Genomic DNA, 21,539 nt, shown 5'->3' with positions numbered 1-21,539 from the left:
AGGGTGTCAGGTAGGGTGGAGGTGATATGATCCTTGACTCCTCTCTCAAAGCACTTCATGATGACGGAAGGGAGTGATACGGGGCGATAGTCGTTTAGCTCAGTTACCTTAGCTTTCTTGTGAATAGGAACAATTGTGGCCCTCTTGAAGCATGTGGGAACAGCAGACTGGGATAGGGATTGATTGAATATGTCCGTAAACACACCAGCCAGCTGGTCTGTGCATGCTCTGAGGATGCGGCTAGGGATGCGGTCTGGGCCGGCAGCCTTGCGAGGGTTAACACGTTTAAATGTTTTACTCACGTTGGCTGCGGTGAAGGAGAGCCCGCAGGTTTTGGTAGCGGGCCGTGTCGGTGGCACTGTATTGTCCTCAAAGTGAGCAAAGAAGCTGTTTAGTTTGTCTGGGAGCAAGACATCGGGGTCAGCGACGGGGCTGGTTTTCTTTTTGTAGTCCGTGATTGACTGTAGACCCTGCCACATACCTCTCGTGTCTGAGCTTTTGAATTGCGACTCTACTTTGTCTCTATACTGACGCTTAGCTTGTTTAATTGCCTTGCGGAGGGAATAGCTACACTGTTTGTATTCGGTCATGTTTCTGGTCGCCTTGCGCCTTGCGACTCTAAGGAGTAACTGCAATCCATACTTTGGTTTGGTAGACCAAATGTTAGCATTTTCAGATTAAAAATGTGTATGAAGTTCACTGAGCAGGTGTGCAAAGCGGCTGTCACGGCCCTATGCCCATATGTCTCTTTCTCTTTCACACACACACACACACACACACACACACACACACACACACACACACACACACACACACACACACACACACACACACACACACACACACACACACACACACACACACACACACACATACACACACACACACACACACACAGAGAGTGAGAGAGACACTGAATACAACTGACTCCACACTTCACTTCACAAACAGAATGATTATCACGTGAGATAAATGGCATGTGAACAAACTGGTATCTGATTGATATTTTAAGAGGAGCTTTCATTTCCAGACAGAGCAAAGACAGAGATAGACAGTGACAGTGATATAGATATCGAGACACGGAAAGACGGAGAGACGACAGAGAGTGATCCAGAGAAACGACAGAGAGAGCGATCCAGAGAGACGACAGACAAAGTGATCCAGAGAGAGGGTCATAGAAGAGAGAGTGACAGAATAAGACACCAGCTGTGATATCTAACTGAAGGTAACACTTCACCATCATCATTACAATAAGTTCAGCATTGATACTATCATATTCAAGTCAATCTGTGAGTCCATTGAAAAAGCCAGCATGTTCAATACTATATTTATATTAAACGTCAATACAATACAATTCAAATCAATATAGTTGTAAAGTATACAAGAGGCTGGTGGGAGGAGCTACAGGTGAATGGGCTCATTGTAATGGCTGGAATGGAATTATTGGAACGGAATCAAACGTCCAGAAATTACAACGAGCCTATCCTTCTATAGCTCCTCCCACCAGCCTCCACTGCAGTAGATGAATAAGTGAACTTTCTTATTCCCTGTGACGTGACGCTTGCAGAACCCTGTGTGGCAGAAAGCACAATTACAGTCTTCTGACATTGCAATACAGTGGAGTCGAATGAGTTGGAATATCAAATGCTCAAGATTTTTCAAAAAACATTTCAGTGAACGTAACTAACGCTATTTTAATACAATTATAATTATCATCATCATCCTCTTCATCATTATCATCATGGGGTGTTCATTCTGGATTCACCAGGATAAATTAACACTACATTATTCATATTATTATTTATTGTATTATAATTTATGTTTTTTATTTAACCTTTATTTTAACAGGGAAGACATATTGAGAACTAGGTCTCATTTACAAAAAATAGCCATTATATCAAAACTATAACTACATCTACAGTACTAGTCAAAAATGTGGACACACCTAATTCCAGGGTTTCATGGACTGTTGTTCCAGGTGACTACCTCATGAAGCTGGTTGAGAGAATGCTAAGAGTGTGCAAAACTGTCATCAAGGCAAAGGGTGGCTACTTTGAAGAATCTCAAATATAATATATATTTTGATTTGTCTAACACTTTTTGGGTTACTACATGATTCCATATGTGTTATTTCATTGTTTTGATGTCTTCACTATTATTTGACAATGTAGAAAATAGTAAAAATAAAGAAAAATGTGTAGGTTGTCCAAACGTTTAACTGGTACTGTATATATGTATGTATATATATGTACGAACACATTAAAATACAAAAACAGTGATGGGAAGCGCAAATAAATCATCACAAATCCCCCAGAAACTGTTACATTCCTCTACAAATAAGTCCCCAATCAATACTTTAAATTTCCCAAATGGCACCAGAACATAATTAACATGATGAATCAATACCATTGATAATCCAGTTACTTCGAGGACAATTCCATCACAATAAAAACAGTTATACTGTAAGTGTATATGCACAGATTTGCTAGAAATGTTGGTGTTTTATTGTTTTTGTCAGTCACATTGCATGATTTCTCACATGAGTCATTTTTAGAACCTCTGGTCGAGTTCCTGCCCATGGATTTGCAGGCGTTGCATTGCATCACCCATTGGTTGCGTGCCACGTCAACGACTGAGCAGTCGGGCATCAGATTTTGCTATATGATATGTGGTTAGCTCATATGTTAAATACCTATCCATGCGTTGTAAGATCTGGCATGCGTCTGCAACGTAGTCGGGCAGGAACTCAACCTCTATTTCACCCTAGTCTACAGTGTACTATTATTCCCAGAGTGCCATTGACTTCCCAGGGTGTAATGCTCTACTAGCAAGCCCAGCTAAAGTAGTCTAAATATATTGCATGGGTGTATCAAATCAAAGTGTATTTGTCACGTGCGCCAAATACAACAGGTAGATCTTACAGTGAAATGCTTACTTACAAGCCCTAACCAATAGTGCAATTTAAGTTAAAAAAAAATAGGTATTAGGTAAACAATAGAGAAGGAAAAATAATTAAAAGAAAACAGTAAAATGACAGTGAAAATAACAGTAGCGAGACTATATACAGGTGTTACGGTACAGTCAATGTGCAGGGGCACCGGTTAGTCGGGCTAATTGAGGTAATATGTACATTAATGTATAGTTAAAGTGACTATGCATAGATGATGAACAGAGAGCCGCAGCAGCGTAAAAGAGGGGTATTTCACATGATTTAAGGGTTGTAATCCAATTTGCGATAGATTTTCTTGCAAATATTCTCAAATCTGCCTAAAACAATATGTGCATTTTCTCACCAAACAGACTTATTGCGGATAAAAGGCTTTGAGTGATGACGTAGTGTACATAAAAAATAACATTTGCCACTAAATTCCCATCTAACAAATGAAAAAGTTAAATGGTTTTCCATCATTTTCAACTCTACAACTCTAGACGGGTTGGTCTCAAAAACTGTTTCGTTAAATAGCAAATGTGCCCACAATGGTCTTGGCATATGCACTTGAACCAACCGCTCACAGCTACAGTGCAGATAGTCTACCAACACAAATTCGACCATGTCGAACAAACAAATTGGTTGTGACTTTTTAATGTGTCAGGTAATTAATCTGTATGAAATGGTTGGAATGAAATGTGGTTATCGTCACCATTATAGTCAAAAGTAATTTGAATGTAGATGCTCATTTGGCTAACGAACGCCGCTACAATACTGTATCATAGCCTTTTTCACTCCTTCGAACAACGTGCACTTTTATTACATTGCACTGGTTCTTAGTCATTGAATGCTAATTGACGAACCCAGCAAATTAAACATCCCAGGTCTGTGGTATTTTTCTGAAAAACAAATCCAGTCACCGGAGGCACATCAATTATGAGAAACAGTTTGCCAGTCCACTCTGATTGTAAAATGTGTGAAGCACGGTCAAATAAATGTTTATATCCAACTTTTCCCGAAGCTCACTGCCCATCTCTGGTAGTGGGAAGCCATCTTTGATGACGTAATTGTCTTGCGCGACTACTGGTATGGGGAGTGAGCTTCGAGAAACATAAAATGAATCTGAAAATGTGTAAGACATCCCGAAATACTTAATAATAACAATCCAAATGTCCATTTTGCCCTTTAGTCCAGTATAGCAGCTTTGCATGTGATGCATTGTTTCTCTCTTACTTTACATAGTGTGAAGCAATGGAAAAAACAGTGTTCCTGGTCATTCTGTTGTCAGGTCAGTAAAGGAATAACAGAATTGAACGTTTTTGCATTACCTACTTAATAAATAATACATCATTATTTTGTGGAATACATTTAATATAAATTATGTATAAATTAGGAAGTGTTCTTTTGACAATTTAAACCATCTGTTGCACATGTTTCAATTAATATTTTCAGGGCTGTGTCCTACAGTAACAAAAGCCACAACCATGGTACAAACTATGGAACCTGTTACTACCCAACCCCAAACAACGGAACCTGTTGCTACCCAACCCCAAACAGCGGAACCTGTTACTACCCAAACCCAAACAACGGAACCTGTTGCTACACAACCCCAAACAACGGAACCTGTTGCTACCCAACCCCAAACAACGGAACCTGTTACTACCCTACCCCAAACAACAACACTCCCTACTACAGGTGGTAGGCCTACTGAGATAAACTGGTGCAAACGCAATGCTAATCTGGTTTGTGAATCTGTGTAATGTTAAACTGCCAGAGCAGATCTCTACTCTCTGACAAGCATAGCATCCTCTCATATCCTCGTTTTAGTGACTGTTTCCAAAGCAAGTGTGGTCTGCAACGAGACCAGCATGACGGTGGCTGTGGAGAAGGCCTCCATCGTGGGTCTCTATGAGGACCACCTGCGTCTTAATGACCCGTCCTGCAGTCTGAGCTCCAATAGCAGCCACGTCTTCAGGACCCTGGCCCTCAACACCTGCGGCACCCAGCTGGAGGTCTGGACTTGTATTCACAAAAATAAGTGCCTAATGTCGTAGAAAATCACTTCAAATATAACTCTTACAAGAACTTTGTGAACTCAAATAAGATTTTTAATACAAATTGTATCACAATCTGGAATGTCCGCGGAACACACCCCGCGGCACACACACCGCGGAACACCCACCGCGGAACCCCCCTCCCAGAGCCTTAGCTCCTATATTTATACACACATAGCACTATGTCCATCCCTTATGCAAATGAAGTCTCCCTTCTCAAGTCATTCGCCACCACTATCCTCTAGTTCAAGCTTCCCGCTTGTTCACGCCCAATAACGCCCACATCTGCTCTCAGCTAGACTACAATGGTGGCCGGACCCTCCATCCTAGTGTGTCAGCATAATGTGTCAATGTACTCTTTGTTTTGTTTGCCTTTATTGGAATCAGCAGATTCTGTCTTATAAACCTCTGTTTAGAAGCAGCTGACTATGGATCCCTCTATCTTTAGTGTGTCAGCATAATGTGTCAATGTACTCTTTGTTCAGTTTGCCTTTATTGGAATCAGCAGATTCAGCCTTATAGGCCTTCCTTTTAGAAGCAGCTGACTATGGATCCCTCTATCTTTAGTGTGTCAGGTCAGCAGACCATGTGTTCTCTCCCTTTCATTAGTGTCAGGTCAGCAGACCATGTGTCTAATTGTCCTAGGCATATTTCTCTGATATGTGTCTTATTGGAATTGTCAGACTATATGTCTCTTCTACCATTAGCATCCAGTTGCCTTATGTTACTACTACAATCCCCCCTCTGGGGCTATTTAGCCACATAAATGATACAAATAAGACTTTGGGATAGTAAAAGAAAATACCTATGATAAACAAGAAAAAAACAAAAAAATAAAAACAAAGTGAAGCATATAAACCAACTAGACCAAACATCTCCAATGTGACATAGGAGTAAAAGATCTAATCAGAAACAGAAAAAACAAAAACTAACTAGACCAAACATCTCCAATATTCATAAGAGTAATAGATCAAACTTGGTATAAAAAATATAAGGACAAAATATTACATATTTGATGAAGCATGAGCGTGTAGGTACATAGCCTTGCCTGAGGTTATCTCAGTTATGTGAAAATCAAAATAATACAAGGAGTATAATAATAAATGAATAAGAAAAAAATAAAAGACCTACATGCAGTTACAAAAGAAAATTGACACAACATCATTCTAAATTTAAGCATTTCAACATGATCCTCCTTGCAGACATGAATTTGGGAATACAGCATATACAGGTAGACCATCCTTACAAAAATCATGGCAAGCATAACCACCTCCAGGAACTACTCTATATAGACAGTTTGGATTCCCAAAGGGGCAGTCCAAAGGTCCACCGACCGCATTACAAGGCTTTCCATACTTATTAGTATACTTGCCTGGGCTACTCGGTACAGGATCAATCACCACAGGAGGGTCATCTCTCCTTACAGACATCTAGTTAACTGCTGTCTGAACCACAATTGACTTTACCAGGGTATAACACAACAAAATGCAATACCCAAAGCCAACAACCCTCCTCCCAACATGATGGTCATCCTAGCAAACATGACACAAACTCCACCCTTCTCCACTAAGAGCCAATTAAGTATAGTTAATGAATCCCTGTTGATTATATCATATATAATTAATCCATTCTAAGTTCATATTTGGTGTTATCCACAGAAATATAGATTCAAATCCTGATTTAACCTCCTCTCTGGCCTTGAAATCCCTAAGTAGACCTCTAAGCAGTCCAATTGCATTAAGGTATACCTCAGGATCCTTATCATAAACCCTTTTAACTCTAGGTTTTAACATAGTCATCATGGAGTGATTCAATAATAGTAACCTATTTAATTGCTTCTAACTAAGGCACAAAGATCAATCCATCCATCAGGCAATACATTCAACAGTTAGTTTTTTCCACACATCCAGAAACTATCAGCAATACCTCTGTCTTGATTTTTCAACATATTAAGAGATGGCGCAACCTGAGTTATGTGACCACACAACCCTTTATCATTATTTTTACGAACTCCCACATTCTCTAAAACCCAAATAGTATCACATTCTACAGTGGTGTTTCCTACATCAATTCCTTCGGTGTCATGGCTGTAAAAACATTCATATTTTCCTTTAACCACAGTACTTCTGTCTAATTGGGGTCCATTTAATTCAGTTCTAATTTCATAGGCAGCACAATCATTGTCTCCCAACTTAGTCTCGTTTAACATGGCTCTGCCTCTAGTGCTCCCTTGAGCAATCCTACATTCAATGTCACACAAGGAAATAGAATACTTTCTATTGGTACAATGGTCATTTTTCCAACTTACACAGTTTTTAAATGATGCTGGTTCAGAGACTATTAAAAGATCAGACAAAGGTGATTTTCTACACAAAATACAATTGTCCATTCTGTGTTTGTTTGCCATAGACTTAACCCATTTGTACCACTCGTTCTTCACTACTTCTTCTCGTGTGCTGTCCTTGAGTGGTTCTAATATATCTAATTCTGTCGCTTTTTCAATGTTCTTATCTTGAGGTAGATCATTAGAGTTTATCAGAAAGTTCCAAATGTCAGTAAAAAACTCTCCTGACTGATGTCTCAGGTTGCTTTGTTGGCACGGTGGTCTGCTTGGTAAGGGCAGTCGATGTCATCTAGTGGTAACTACTGTGGTCGTCACAGCAGCCGCCACCCTTGTTGTTGTCACAGGTTCTTCCTGTTCAGGTGCAGGGGTAGGTCTTCACCTTCCACTGGTTCAATCTTGTTCATGATGAGCACCTACTCGTCTTTTTCTTTGATTCATGTCAGGTCACATCCTTTCGGGTCCCAAACGACTTCTCCCTTTGTTTGGTGATGTGTCCATCCACAGAGTGCAATCTCCGATAAGGGTTTGATCCTTATGATTGAGATAGACTTCAGTTCTCCTGCTTCTGTTATACATTGAGGTGGAACATAGATTCTAACCTTGTCAGTCTTTTTGGATTGTTCGGCTGATTCCATTCTTCTCTTCCTGCTCCCACCATACATCTTGATTGTGCATTAGTCTGTTGTTTCTATACTAGCATTCACTGTTGCTTCTGTTATGTCAATGTCATTATTCTTTTGTTGTTCTAACATCAATTGTCTGTAAAGGAGGCCATTCAAAAGTTTAAAAGTCAATTGTGGGGTAATCCCCATTTTCTTCAGCTTGCGGGACTTTTCCTCCTCTTTCTTCACCTGAAGCTCCCTCCTCAGGCCGGACTTAGCTTCCATCTGGAAGGGTTTCAATTTTAGGAAAGAAACGTTCTTATTCTGTTCCTTGTGAGGCCTCTCCTCCTCTTCTGGGTGCATTAGTCGGTGCACGTGTCATATTTTGGCTTTCACTTGATTTACTGTTTTCTTGGCTCCTCCCTGGCATCTCAATCGTTTCCGCTGCTCCTGCTCCCTCCAGGCTCCCTCCTGGTGAATCAGCATCCTCTGTGTCCTCATCTCTATGTGGTTGTGTCCTTCTCTCTGTTGGGACTCAGCTGCAGTGGTTCAGATGGTATCACGTCTGGCTTCTTTTCACTTGGACGGCCGTTCTTGTTGCTTTGGCCACCTCATAGGGTCCATCTCTCCTCGGTTGATCCCACTTCCTCCGGATCCCTCCAACGTGGACTAGATCTCCTGGTACCACTGAGGGGGGTCCTTCTGGTCCCCTTGGATCATCAAACGCAGAACCTCTCATCCTGGTTCAGGTTTCTGCCTACTTTCTGTGAAGCATTCATACTTAGAGACTTATGGCCTCTGTTCTAAGATTGCACCATACATCCTCTTACTTCCATCACTCATCACACAACAAACAGACATTCAGGCTGAAGCTGGCGAACCCCTCTCCTTCTGGTTTCCTAAACATAAGACTTGGAAAACAACAGACAAAACATAACAGCATTGACAATGTTATGTGTTATGCATAAATATATTCATGCAAACTGAAATCTGAGACCATGACAATTCCCACTCTCTCTTTACCTGACTCTATGCCTCCAGGATACTTTTCTGCTGGACTCCACAAAAATAAAAGCCCTAAAAAGCTTCCTCATGCTTCCACCCAGTCTTCCCCTTTCGGCCACAGGTTCTGAGAGGTGTTCCCAAATCATGTCATTTTTACTTAGTTTCCCATCTACTCCATTTCAACTGATAATCATGTGCATAACCTACAATTAACATTCTCTCTTCTTGAATTAATTCAACACTGTATATGCTTTCATATCAATCCCTTTAACATGTTTGTTTAGAGTATAATATCCTATCATCCATTCTCTTTCACATGATGTATTAAAAATAAAACATGTAGCCTCCAAACTCAACCCAGTATGTCTATAGTGGAATCTAATCTCTCTCTCTTTCTCTCTCTGATTCCACATCCTCTGTCATGGTGTTTTCAAGCTCACCCATTATTCAGCTGGACCTTACTTCTCGTGAGACTTATGCACCCACCAAAGAGAGACATAAAGAACTTTACCACTGCAGTGTTGTAAGAAGTATACCACCAGCCTGGTGTATCTTGATGTACACTCAGTCTCCAGAATGCAGCCCAAGCCCTTCCATTTCTGGCTGTTTTTTCCTGAGGACATACACACTAACACATGGGTTATTTCCTGACAACATTAGCAAGATCACTAAATCTTAAGTTTTAATAATAGCCCTATGTAACCATTCTGCCTCAAATACCTGGCCTCCTGCCACAGAAATATTCATAATGATAATCAAATGATGGTCCCTACAGCAACTGCTGTAAAATACATTCTTAAAACATTCTCAAATCTTTTCTAATCAATTTAAAATAGATATCAGTCCCCCCTTAGGAACATATTCACAACCTTATGTTCCTCAAAACACAAATAAATTGACCAAACGAGAAAAAGAGAAAAAGAAATTACAATAATTGCACAGTTGCAATATTACCACTATTTGTAATGTAATTAAACCTGGGGAAAACGTCCATCCTTTTCAATCTATGCCAATGTTATTGTTGGTCTCTTTCTTCTACATTCTTGGGTATCATCGCACAACAGACTACCTTTATAGTCAATCAAACAATACAATTTATCATTACAATTCCAATGACATTAGAAAACAAAAGAAACAAAAAACCGATAATCAAATATTCTGGAAGTTTTGTCAACCTCCTTGTCCCAGGATTAGATTCCAGAGCGGCCCTAGGCCTATTAAATTCAAACAGTGCTATATCTAAATAACTAAACAGTTATGTTTATTGTTTATACATTTACCAACCCAATATTCAGGATAACAATCCTTAGTGTTTACTTTAACTCAAATTTGACCTGATCAATTCAATACACATCATCCCTTTAATAATTAACATTTAAACTAAACACTTTTATTACCAGTATTATCTATTTTCCCAATAGCCCTTTTGTCTCAGTTTTTCTTACATGAGTGGCCTGGTAATAAAAGTTCAATACCCCAATTCCTTTAATTCATAATACACCCTGGCCCATATCATTTCAACATGTCTATTATTTGTTACAGTTCACAGGTCATCAGACACAGTTGTCCCTCACTATTCAGTCGATTAGGGCGGGTATGAGCTCCACACCCACTAGTGGTGATATTCTCTCCCATGCCCTAAAGCATTCTGACGTCACCTTTCATGACAACTCCCTTATTCTACTGGTGATCTCTCAGATGAATTACAGATGATGTATCCATCAACAAAACCCACACAGAAACCCACACTCCAATAAACCCCCCGGAGTAACCTACATCACTTTTTATATGCAGAATGAACAAAGCACATTTGTGTATTTACCCAGAGACCATAACCCCAAGGAACTGATAATTTTACCTATGAACACATGTTATATCAAAAAAAAAAAAAAATTAAAATAAACCTATTCGAATAACTTATTCAATTTAAGGGTACAACTCTTCATAATTTTCCCAGGGACATAATAGATTTTCAAAGTAATTATACAGTTTGAATAGAGTCTGGTGTCTTAAACATTTTATAAGTATATCCCACCTGTTCCAACAATTTCTAGTAAAAGGTGATCAGTCTTTTACAAGAAATTCCTAGGATTCAGGGCATTTTGAGACCATTAATATGTTTCCACTCCCCCTTTCTTTAGGAGCAACTTAAATACATTTTTCAAAACCATGTTCATCCTTTTGCATACCCAATTTGAAACTGAATTGGAAAAAACCCTTCCAATAAACCTACTAATGTATATTCATTCCCAGTACATGGTGCACTTAGTAGTAAATCATAAGCCAATAATCGCAAAGGGACTGGACTCACTCATCCAGAACTCCATGTTTTAGCCTTATCCAGATATTTTTATTTTTAAAGCGGCTGACTTTAATTAACTGCTTTCCACAGTAATGCAGTCTCCAATGACATTGTTGACCAGAGAAGATTAAAAAAACCTTTTTTTCCCTTATTCTTTCTGGAAAAGAAAGTGTACATATTGTTAATATTCACAACGTTACCTTTTAGTCAGCAAACCAATAATTTTACTTATCCATAGATTTTATTCTAAAGCGTCTTTAACAGTTCCAGAGAATTGTGGTATAGAATGTCTAACAATTAAAATTCCATCGTTATTTTACTAGATGTCAAACGTGATCCAATACTTCTTCTTGACCACATATAAACTGTAATCTCTATGAAACACTCATTGTTCGCTCAGAGACTATACACCGACAAGTAAAAAATTCCATTCTCACTAACCTCAAACCAATTAGTTGTTTATTATTTTGACAAGGAAATAAACTCTTGTATAGCGGCATTTCCTACTACCGCACTAAGTTCTAATGTCACCTTACACTAATTTTCCCCATAACCCGCTATATCCATATTCAAAACAGGGAGCTATTTTCTCATTTGTTCTTAGATCTTGTCAATAGTTCTGCCAATCACCCGCACGTCTGCGAGGACTAGAGGAACCACACACACAACCTCATCGCAATGTATTTTCTGATGATAGAATGTTGACATCAGAACGCCTACAAATCGAGCTTCACATTTTGGTCCCATGCGACTATTTATTTATTTATTTTTCCTAAATACTCCCATGTATTTCTACACCTTTTATTTACTATTTTTCCGAGTTAGAGCCAATCTCCTTTCCAATTAATAATTCATTTGTCACATCACTTAATTTCTTTTATCGAAGCCTACTCTATACAGTACATACATTATTTCTGAATACTACAGCATCAACTCTACTCTGTCACAGGAGAGCTGCGCGCTCCCTCTCCTGGACGTTCTGCCTACATACACACACAACTCATCTTTCCTTCCTAATCTTCTATTTTTACACAGATCTACTCATTTCTTACAACATTATCATTCATCCTTTTATGTTTCATCCGTTCATTCAATCCCTTTGTTTTTACCTCAAAACAACTCAGTCTTTCTTTATTGACTTAATTCACTTCCTTCTACATAAGCCTAGACTTCTACAATATGACGAGACTACTGTCTAATCGGATCAGCTTGTCTTCATATCCTATTCAACCCCCAATACTTATCTTTTCTTCTATTTTTAGAGTAGTATTGTGGCATAACCTACTGAATTACCAAACCCTGGTAGCTAGACAGAGCGGTTTTTTATTCGCAGGATTTCTTTTGCATTTGAACGCCGCACAATCGGGCCAACGTTTTTCCTGCACCTACTACTTCACCCATACAATCTTCCTTTCAGAGCGGAAACTATGAATATTTATTTAACTACTGATTTATGTTTTGACCGTATAAGTTACTTTTGCAGTTGAACGCCGCACAATCGGGCCAACGTTTTCCTACAACCTACTGTTTTATGCTTTGACTGTATAAGCTACTTTTGCAGTTGAACGCCGCACAATCGGGCTAACGTTTTCCTACAACCTACTGTTTTATGCTTTGACTGTATAAGCTACTTTTGCAGTTGAACGCCGCACAATCGGGCTAACGTTTTCCTACAACCTACTGTTTTATGCTTTGACTGTATAAGCTACTTTTTCAGTTGAACGCCGCACAATCGGGCTAACGTTTTCCTACAACCTACTGTTTTATGCTTTGACTGTATAAACTACTTGTTGTAGCCCTGCGCCACTCAACTAGAGAGTACAAACAGTTGCGCCGATCAGCCCACACAAGGCTGCTCAAAATGAATGGTCCGACGAGAGGGGCAGTCCGAATCACACACACCCGACACGAGTCGCCCGCTCAGGTTGACTGAGGTGTGTTTACGCACATCCCAAAACAGATCCTGATACGGTCGAACCCGGCCAAGCAGAATCAGACGGAACAACTCCCCCAATCAAACCAGACACATGAACCTGTCTCGAGCAGTCCAACCAGAACAAATGCCCGCTCCCCCCAGCCAAACACCCGACACAATCAAAGTTCACAGTTCCAGTTCACTCAATCTCTAGACATGCGCATTCATACAAAACCCAAACTCACACATGCACGCACATTTATTTGAATTCAAAAGTTCTTTCGTTTTTATCGTTTTTTAGGAAATTTGAGAGAGAGACCTACATGACATTCCTCCCGCTGAGACAGGACTCTGAAGCAATCCACACAAACATTTCAACTATTGTAAGAACTTGCTTACCGTATATAGTTGGGTGGCCACCTCTGTTTGTTTAGATTGTCCAAAGAACCCGCCAGCCAAGAACGTCTCCGTCCCTGTCACTCCTGGCAAGTTCGCCAATTATGTCGTAGAAAATCACTTCAAATATAACTCTTACAAGAACTTTGTGAACTCAAATAAGATTTTTAATACAAATTGTATCACAATCTGGAATGTCCGCGGAACACACCCCGCGGCACACACACCGCGGAACACCCACCGCGGAACCCCCCTCCCAGAGCCTTAGCTCCTATATTTATACACACATAGCACTATGTCCATCCCTTATGCAAATGAAGTCTCCCTTCTCAAGTCATTCGCCACCACTATCCTCTAGTTCAAGCTTCCCGCTTGTTCACGCCCAATAACGCCCACATCTGCTCTCAGCTAGACTACAATGGTGGCCGGACCCTCCATCCTAGTGTGTCAGCATAATGTGTCAATGTACTCTTTGTTTTGTTTGCCTTTATTGGAATCAGCAGATTCTGTCTTATAAACCTCTGTTTAGAAGCAGCTGACTATGGATCCCTCTATCTTTAGTGTGTCAGCATAATGTGTCAATGTACTCTTTGTTCAGTTTGCCTTTATTGGAATCAGCAGATTCAGCCTTATAGGCCTTCCTTTTAGAAGCAGCTGACTATGGATCCCTCTATCTTTAGTGTGTCAGGTCAGCAGACCATGTGTTCTCTCCCTTTCATTAGTGTCAGGTCAGCAGACCATGTGTCTAATTGTCCTAGGCATATTTCTCTGATATGTGTCTTATTGGAATTGTCAGACTATATGTCTCTTCTACCATTAGCATCCAGTTGCCTTATGTTACTACTACACTAACCAGGATCAGATCCTCCCTGTCCCTATAATCATATTCATTATGATCTAAAATGGAAATCGGCTCCTATATCAGCACAGTATTACATATGTGACGTATTATTTCAACCAGATCTTTGCCATTTATATCACTCTGACAGTGATCATCAATTAAAGCAAAATATGTTGCTTTTCAGGAGGAAGAGGACAACCTAATCTTCAGAAACGAGATCACTTCCTTTGAGGACTCCAGTGCCGTGATCACCAAGAGGGACGAGATGGAGATCGAATTCTGGTGTGTCTACCCCAAGAAGGGCAACGTGAGCCTGGATTTCCTGGCCCACAAGATTCCGTACATTTTCAGAGAGAAGGGCTTCGGGAAGTTCACCTACCAGTTTGAGTTCTACCAGAGTAGTAGTTTCAACAGGATGGTGGATCCAGCCAGTTACCCAGTGGAGGTGTGTATGTAGCGTAACTAGTTCACTGAACTATGCTTGCTTAATGTGTTACCTAGCTTGACACCTTAAGATCCAGACTGATTAGGTTTTAGATCAGTGGGCAAACACGATCTTGATCCATGCAGACAGCCCAGATTCATAGAACAAGAAATTGCATCGTCTTTGCTGCTTTAGGGCGGCAGGCAGCCTAGTGGATAAGAGCTCAGGGCTTTTAACCAAAAGGTCACTGGTTTGAATCCCGAGCCGACTAGGTTAAAAAATCTGTCAACGTGTCCTTGACCAAGGCACCTAACCGTAATTGCTCCTGTAAGTCACTCTGGATAAGAACGTCTGCGAAATGACAACAATTCAAATTATGTACTTTCCCGACATTATATATAGCTATATTGAGTTAACTAATAAATAATGTCAATTTATCCTAAAGAGGATCTAGCCAATGTACAGGCTAATTGGTTATGTCACAGATCTAGAATCAGCTTACCGTACCCAAATCATGACCCTTTGGGTTGGTGGAAAGGAGTAAAACTAACAAACTGACCTTAGATCAGTGTCATAGGACAACATCACCTTCTCTGTGGTTCCAGGTGGAACTGAAAGAGATGGTCTACATGGAGATCACGTCCACGTCCTCAGTCCCCAACACTGAAATGTTTGTGGAGTCATGCATGGCCACGCCAACAGACAATCCCAACGACCCAGAGCACTACAGCATCATCCAAAACGGGTCAGTGACAAACACTAAGACCCTGACCAAACCGGCCACAAGTGTTTCATGAAGAAAGTATGCATATTTTCCCTGTTTTTTTCTGCCTTCTCACCATTAAATCGAGTTAAGGAGGAAATTGACACCTTTGCAGCCTGAATGGAGAATGTTTTAGGTACGAACCAGTCTATGGGGGATACGAGTGTATAGCCGGCTGCATACAGTGCATTTGGACAGATGAAACAACTCAATATCACCATCTGCCGGCCTTTGAGCTAGTTTCCCTATAAGTCATTGCTTCACTGGTGTGTATGCTCACATATAGGTTGCATCCCAAATAGGGTTCTGGTCAAAAGTAGTGTACTGTGTAGGGAATAAGGTGCCATTCGGGACACAGACTTAGTTTATTGCAGCGCCCCTTCCAGGTAAAACATTGCATTTTTGGAATGACCCACTAACTTACCGTATATTCTTTCCCCAGCTGCAAGAAGGACGAAACTGTTCAGATCTACTCTAGTTCCCAATCCCAGTTCCATTTTGCAATGGAAGCTTTCAAATTCATTGGTATGCATGACCAGGTAAATACAGTGAGGTACTAAGCTGGGTTAAAGAGCACCTGTTGGCTTACACTGCCTGACTGGGTGGGCTATGTGTTTGAAGTTGTTTTACCTATTCAAACCACCTTTTTTATATAAGTAGAGACTGCATTAATTCAGTAAAGTTAATCTCTACCATGTTTTGTGTTTTGAGTTGCAATTCAGTCACCTCTGATTCCAATTTCCCATGAGCTTGATTGTGACCTGTGACGCCTCCAGGTGTACATCAGCTGTGCAGTGGTCCTGTGTGAGACGGGGAACACCAACACCCGCTGTGCTCAGGGCTGCATCAATGACACTACGGCCACAACTCCCCAGCATCGCCAAGAGAGAGAGGCCGCCCTGGAGACCAACCCGCACTACATCTCCCAGGGGCCTTTGCGTGTGAGGCGGAGTGCCGACACCAAAGGTAATTATGAAAATCTGGTCAACTGAGTGATTTGGTCAGATTTAGATATATGGCCCCAATACTTTAAATCAAGTGGGATAAAGTATTTAGCCAACAACTGTAGATAATGTGTTAAATGCATATCTAAATTTCAATCCCTTTTGCATTGTGGAAATACTAATAGTGGAGTAGGCAAACTCCCTTTCAATAAATTCCTTTTCCCTCTCCAGCTGCTGATGTGGCTTTGAACCTGAATTTGTTGTTCATCGCTGGCAGCTTCCTGGCAGCAGTCGCCATGGTGTGTGGAGTGGTCATGTACAGATCCAGGGAGTCAAAGGACAAATATCAACCTTGACACACTTTGACTGGTTTTCTTTTAAACAATCATTACATTTACTGCACTTAAAGGACCTATGTGTAATATTTTTGCATTATAATTTCAGAAAATGTCCTTAAAGGTCCAACGCAGAACTTTTATATCAATATCAAATCCTTTCTGGGTAACAATTGAGTACCTTACTGTGATTGTTAAAAAAAATAAGCTTTTTCTCAAGCAAGAATCTTGCTAGGACTGTGTGGGAGTTGTTTGAATAGGGAGGAGAAAACCGAAAATTAACTGTTATTGGCAGAGAGGTTTGGAACTCTCTTTCTAATTGATCTATTAATTAATTTACCACAAGGTGATGTCACCATGGAAGGCCAAAACAAGCGGAAGTTTCAGGTGGACTTGATCATCATTTTCACAATTTCACAGTATTATTCCAACCTCATAGTGTGAAAATATATATAAAACACAGGGAAATCAAGTTTTTGACTGCACAGGGCCTTTAATACAGTGGGGAGAACAAGTATTTGATACACTGCCGATTTTGCAGGTTCTCCTACTTACAAAGCATGTAGAGGTCTGTAATTTTTATCATAGGTACACTTCAACTATGAGAGACGGAATCTAAAACAAAAATCCAGAAAATCACATTGTATGATTTTTAAGTAATTAATTTGCATTTTATTGCATGACATAAGTATTTGATACATCAGAAAAGCAGAACTTAATATTTGGTAGAGAAACCTTTGTTTGCAATTACAGAGATCATACGTTTCCTGTAGTTCTTGACTAGGTTTGCACACACTGCAGCAGGGATTTTGGCCCACTCCTCCCTACAGATCATCTCCAGATCCTTCAGGTTTCGGGGCTGTCGCTGGGCAATACGGACTTTCAGCTCCCTCCAAAGATTTTCTATTGGGTTCAGGTCTGGAGACTGGCTAGGCCACTCCAGGACCTTGAGATGCTTCTTACGGAGCCACTCCTTAGTTGCCCTGGCTGTGTGTTTTGGGTCGTTGTCATGCTGGAAGACCCAGCCATGACCCATCTTCAATGCTCTTACTGAGGGAAGGAGGTTGTTGGCCAAGATCTCGCGATACATGACCCCATCCATCCTCTCCTCAATACAGTGCAGTCGTCCTGTCCCCTTTGCAGAAAAGCATCCCCAAAGAATGATGTTTCCACCTCCATGCTTCACGGTTGGGATGGTGTTCTTGGGGTTGTACTCATCCTTCTTCTTCCTCCAAACACGGTGAGTGGGGTTTAGACCAAAAAGCTCTATTTTTGTCTCATCAGACCACATGACCTTCTCCCATTCCTCCTCTGGATCATCCAGATGGTCATTGGCAAACTTCAGACGGGCCTGGACATGCGCTGGCTTGAGCAGGGGGACCTTGCGTGCGCTGCAGGATTTTAATCCATGACGGCGTAGTGTGTTACTAATGGTTTTCTTTGAGACTGTGGTCCCAGCTCTCTTCAGGTCATTGACCAGGTCCTGCCGTGTAGTTCTGGGCTGATCCCTCACCTTCCTCATGATCATTGATGCCCCACGAGGTGAGATCTTGCATGGAGCCCCAGACCGAGGGTGATTGACCGTCATCTTGAACTTCTTCCATTTTCTAATAATTGTGCCAACAGTTGTTGCCTTCTCACCAAGCTGCTTGCCTATTGTCCTGTAGCCCATCCCAGCCTTGTGCAGGTCTACAATTCTATCCCTGATGTCCTTACACAGCTCTCTGGTCATGGCCATTGTGGAGAGGTTGGAGTCTGTTTGATTGAGTGTGTGGACAGGTGTCTTTTATACTGGTAACGAGTTCAAACAGGTGCAGTTAATACAGGTAATGAGTGGAGAACAGGAGGGCTTCTTAAAGAAAAACTAACAGGTCTGTGAGAGCCGGAATTCTTACTGGTTGGTAGGTGATCAAATACTTACGTCATGCAATAAAATGCAAATGAATTACTTAAAAATCATACAATGTAATTTTCTGGATTTTTGTTTTAGATTCCGTCTCTCACAGTTGAAGTGTACCTATGATAAAAATTACAGACCTCTACATGCTTTGTAAGTAGGAAAACCTGCAAAATCGGCAGTGTATCAAATACTTGTTCTCCCCACTGTATATCTCCAGCAATAGTGAAATAATAATTTTTCACCCAAAAAATTATCCCAAAATGTTATTGGGCCCAAAGAAAACTGTATTCAAGTGGTGCAGCCTTTTTATTGCTCAACAAAAGACGGACCGTCTGTTGTCAAATTGACTGGGGCCAGTAAAGGGCAGGCATCAAACATGTAGAAATCACTTAGCACCAGTCAATTTGAGAGCAAGAGATTTGCTGGCCCCAGTCAATTTGACAACAAGAGATTTGCTGGCACCAGTCAATTTGAGAGCAAGAGATTTGCTGGCCCCAGTCAATTTGACAATAAGAGGTTTGCTGACCCCAGTCAATTTGACAACAAGAGATTTGTTTGTTGACCAATAAGATGACTGCACCATTAGAATACAATTTTATGTGGGCCCAGACATATCTGTAACTGTATATTAAGGAAATGTTCTGAAATTACAATGCAAAAATATTACATATAGCTCCTTTCAAAGCTATCTCAGGTGGTTTGAACACTAACTAAATCTGTAATTTCTTGTAATATTTAGTGAATTGGGAAAAATGAAGGATACATTGTTTTTGGAGGAACACTTTGTATCACAGGAGGTTGATGGCACCTTAATTGGGGAGGGTGGGCTCATAGTAATGGCTGGAACGGAATCAATGGAATGGTAATCGAACACATCAAACACATGATTTCCATGTGTTTGATACCATTCCATTCACTCCATTCCGACCATTATTATGAGCCGTCCTCCCCTCAGCAGCCTCCTGTGCTTTGTATTAATGACTAAATACTCTATGTTGCTATTTTAATTGTCTCATTGATAAGAATTACAGTAAAATTGAATGAGAAATGTGAGAATGAGTTAATTAAACGTTTGGTACAGTATGTTTCACACATTGTCTGCTTCTCCCTTTCCCTTACCTATGACCATGTCAAAGATTTAATCACAACTGGATCCGGCCTCTATCACTAATCCAGGCCCTTAGAAGTAACCCCAGCACAGGAGGTTGGTGCCACCTTAATTGGGTAGGACAGTTTCTTGGTAACGGCAGGAGCGGAATCAGTGGAATGGTATCAAACACATCAAGGTGCAAAATGGGAGTGAGAGAGATATTACAGGATTATGGTTACTAAGCAAGTCTACGTCATGGATTTTTGGCTACTTCTGGGCTACAGCACCCAATATCATAAACTGAGCACGCCAGATTGTTCACTTTGTCTGCTTTATGTAGTCAGACATTACCGACACACTAATACATAGAAGAGGGGAGGGAAAAGAGGGCAATAGCAATGCAAATCTGGTTCTGCTTAAGCCAGCTCTATAGCCCTATATTCAAACATGACCATGACAGAGGAGTGGGCTGAATCAGAAACACTAGCATCCAGGCTAGGGATATGCTAACTATTAGCAGAAACAGACTGGCATCCAGGTTAGGGATATGCTAACTATTAGCAGAAACAGACTAGCATCTAGGCTAGGGATATGCTAACTATTAGCAGAAACAGACTGGCATCCAGGTTAGGGATATGCTAACTATTAGCAGAAACAGACTAGCATCTAGGCTAGGGATATGCTAACTATTAGCAGAAACAGACTGGCATCCAGGTTAGGGATATGCTAACTATTAGCAGAAACAGACTAGCATCTAGGCTAGGGATATGCTAACTATTAGCAGAAACAGACTGGCATCCAGGTTAGGGATATGCTAACTATTGAATTATTATTCAATTCTGACCTTACGAGCTCTGGAGCCTGCTGGTTCTCTGTTCTACCTGATAATTAATTGCACCCACCTCGCATCCCAGGTCTAAATCAGTCCCAGATTAGAGACGAACAATGAAAAAACTCAGTGGAACTCACTTCGAGGTGGAGAGTTGAGGGCTCGAAATGGTTTTTACATTTAATGGAATACTTTGTCGGTCAAAAGAGTTGAGAAAGAGAGTCCTGTATAGACCACCTTGATTCAAGCAGCGAATAGAATGGACACTGATGCAACAAGGGGGAAATAACTATGTTAATTTACTTCTGTAGGTTATAAAATGTAAAATGGTGCCGGAGAAGAAGGTTAACATTCTACGTATCCCCAACTGATTGTGTTATTTTGTTTGTTTATTTGCGTTGTTCGTAACCTATTTTGCACATAATGTTGCCGCTACCGTCTCTTATGACCAAAAACAATTTCTGGACATCAGGACTGCGATTACTCACCACAGACTGGCATAATAATTTTTTTCCTTTAACGAGTCTGAAGCCCGACGCGAATGATATACTGCTTTCTCGGGAACAGGCCCAGATCCCCGTGATTTTCTTGAAGAGGAGGCGGAGAAAAAGGGGCCAGAGGGCGGGCTGCCTTTTGAGAATTCGTAGGCAAACAAATAAACGCCCACTTCCTTTCATTCTGCTAGCAAACGTGCAATCTTTGGAGAATAAAATCGATGACCTACGCGCAAGATTAAACTTCCAACGGGACATTCAAAAATGTAATATCTTATAATTCACAGAGTCGTGGTTGAACGACGACACTATCAACATACAGCTGGCTGGTTATATGTACCGGCAGGATAGAACGGCGAAGTGTGGTAAGAC

At 40.8% G+C, this 21,539-nt stretch overlaps 1 protein-coding gene across 5 annotated transcripts; it reads left to right on the top strand.

The window, feature by feature from the left end:
- Positions 1–208: 208 nt before the first annotated feature.
- LOC139580505 (ZP domain-containing protein-like) lies at positions 209–19,844 on the top strand. Of its 5 annotated transcripts, none has more exons than XM_071409264.1 (9): positions 209–1,225; positions 4,172–4,217; positions 4,397–4,627; positions 4,757–4,941; positions 14,573–14,833; positions 15,418–15,557; positions 16,018–16,114; positions 16,352–16,541; positions 16,751–19,844. In XM_071409264.1, exons 2-9 carry the CDS (start codon positions 4,181–4,183, stop codon positions 16,873–16,875), a joined length of 1,266 nt encoding a protein of 421 aa, XP_071265365.1. In that variant the 5' UTR covers positions 209–1,225; positions 4,172–4,180; the 3' UTR covers positions 16,876–19,844. The 5 variants fall into 5 exon arrangements, with proteins under 5 accessions (XP_071265365.1, XP_071265362.1, XP_071265364.1 ...); XM_071409261.1 differs by having other exon boundaries at positions 211–1,225; positions 4,382–4,627; XM_071409263.1 differs by having other exon boundaries at positions 212–1,225; positions 4,382–4,624.
- The last annotated feature ends 1,695 nt before the right edge of the window (positions 19,845–21,539 follow it).

The sequence above is a fragment of the Salvelinus alpinus genome, chromosome 7, assembly GCF_045679555.1.
Source record: "Salvelinus alpinus chromosome 7, SLU_Salpinus.1, whole genome shotgun sequence".
Lineage (NCBI taxonomy): Eukaryota > Metazoa > Chordata > Actinopteri > Salmoniformes > Salmonidae > Salvelinus > Salvelinus alpinus.
The sequence above is the reverse complement of the archived record's forward strand: the minus strand, read 5'-3'. Positions and strand labels throughout refer to the sequence as shown.

Bases quoted from the DNA above. Each gene is read 5' to 3' on its own strand.
- LOC139580505 (XM_071409261.1), top strand. From the start codon at position 4,181: ATGGAAAAAACAGTGTTCCTGGTCATTCTGTTGTCAG. The intron at 14,834-15,417 runs GTGTGTATGTAG...CTGTGGTTCCAG, and splicing joins CAGCCAGTTACCCAGTGGAG to GTGGAACTGAAAGAGATGGT. The intron at 16,115-16,351 runs GTAAATACAGTG...TGACGCCTCCAG, and splicing joins TCATTGGTATGCATGACCAG to GTGTACATCAGCTGTGCAGT.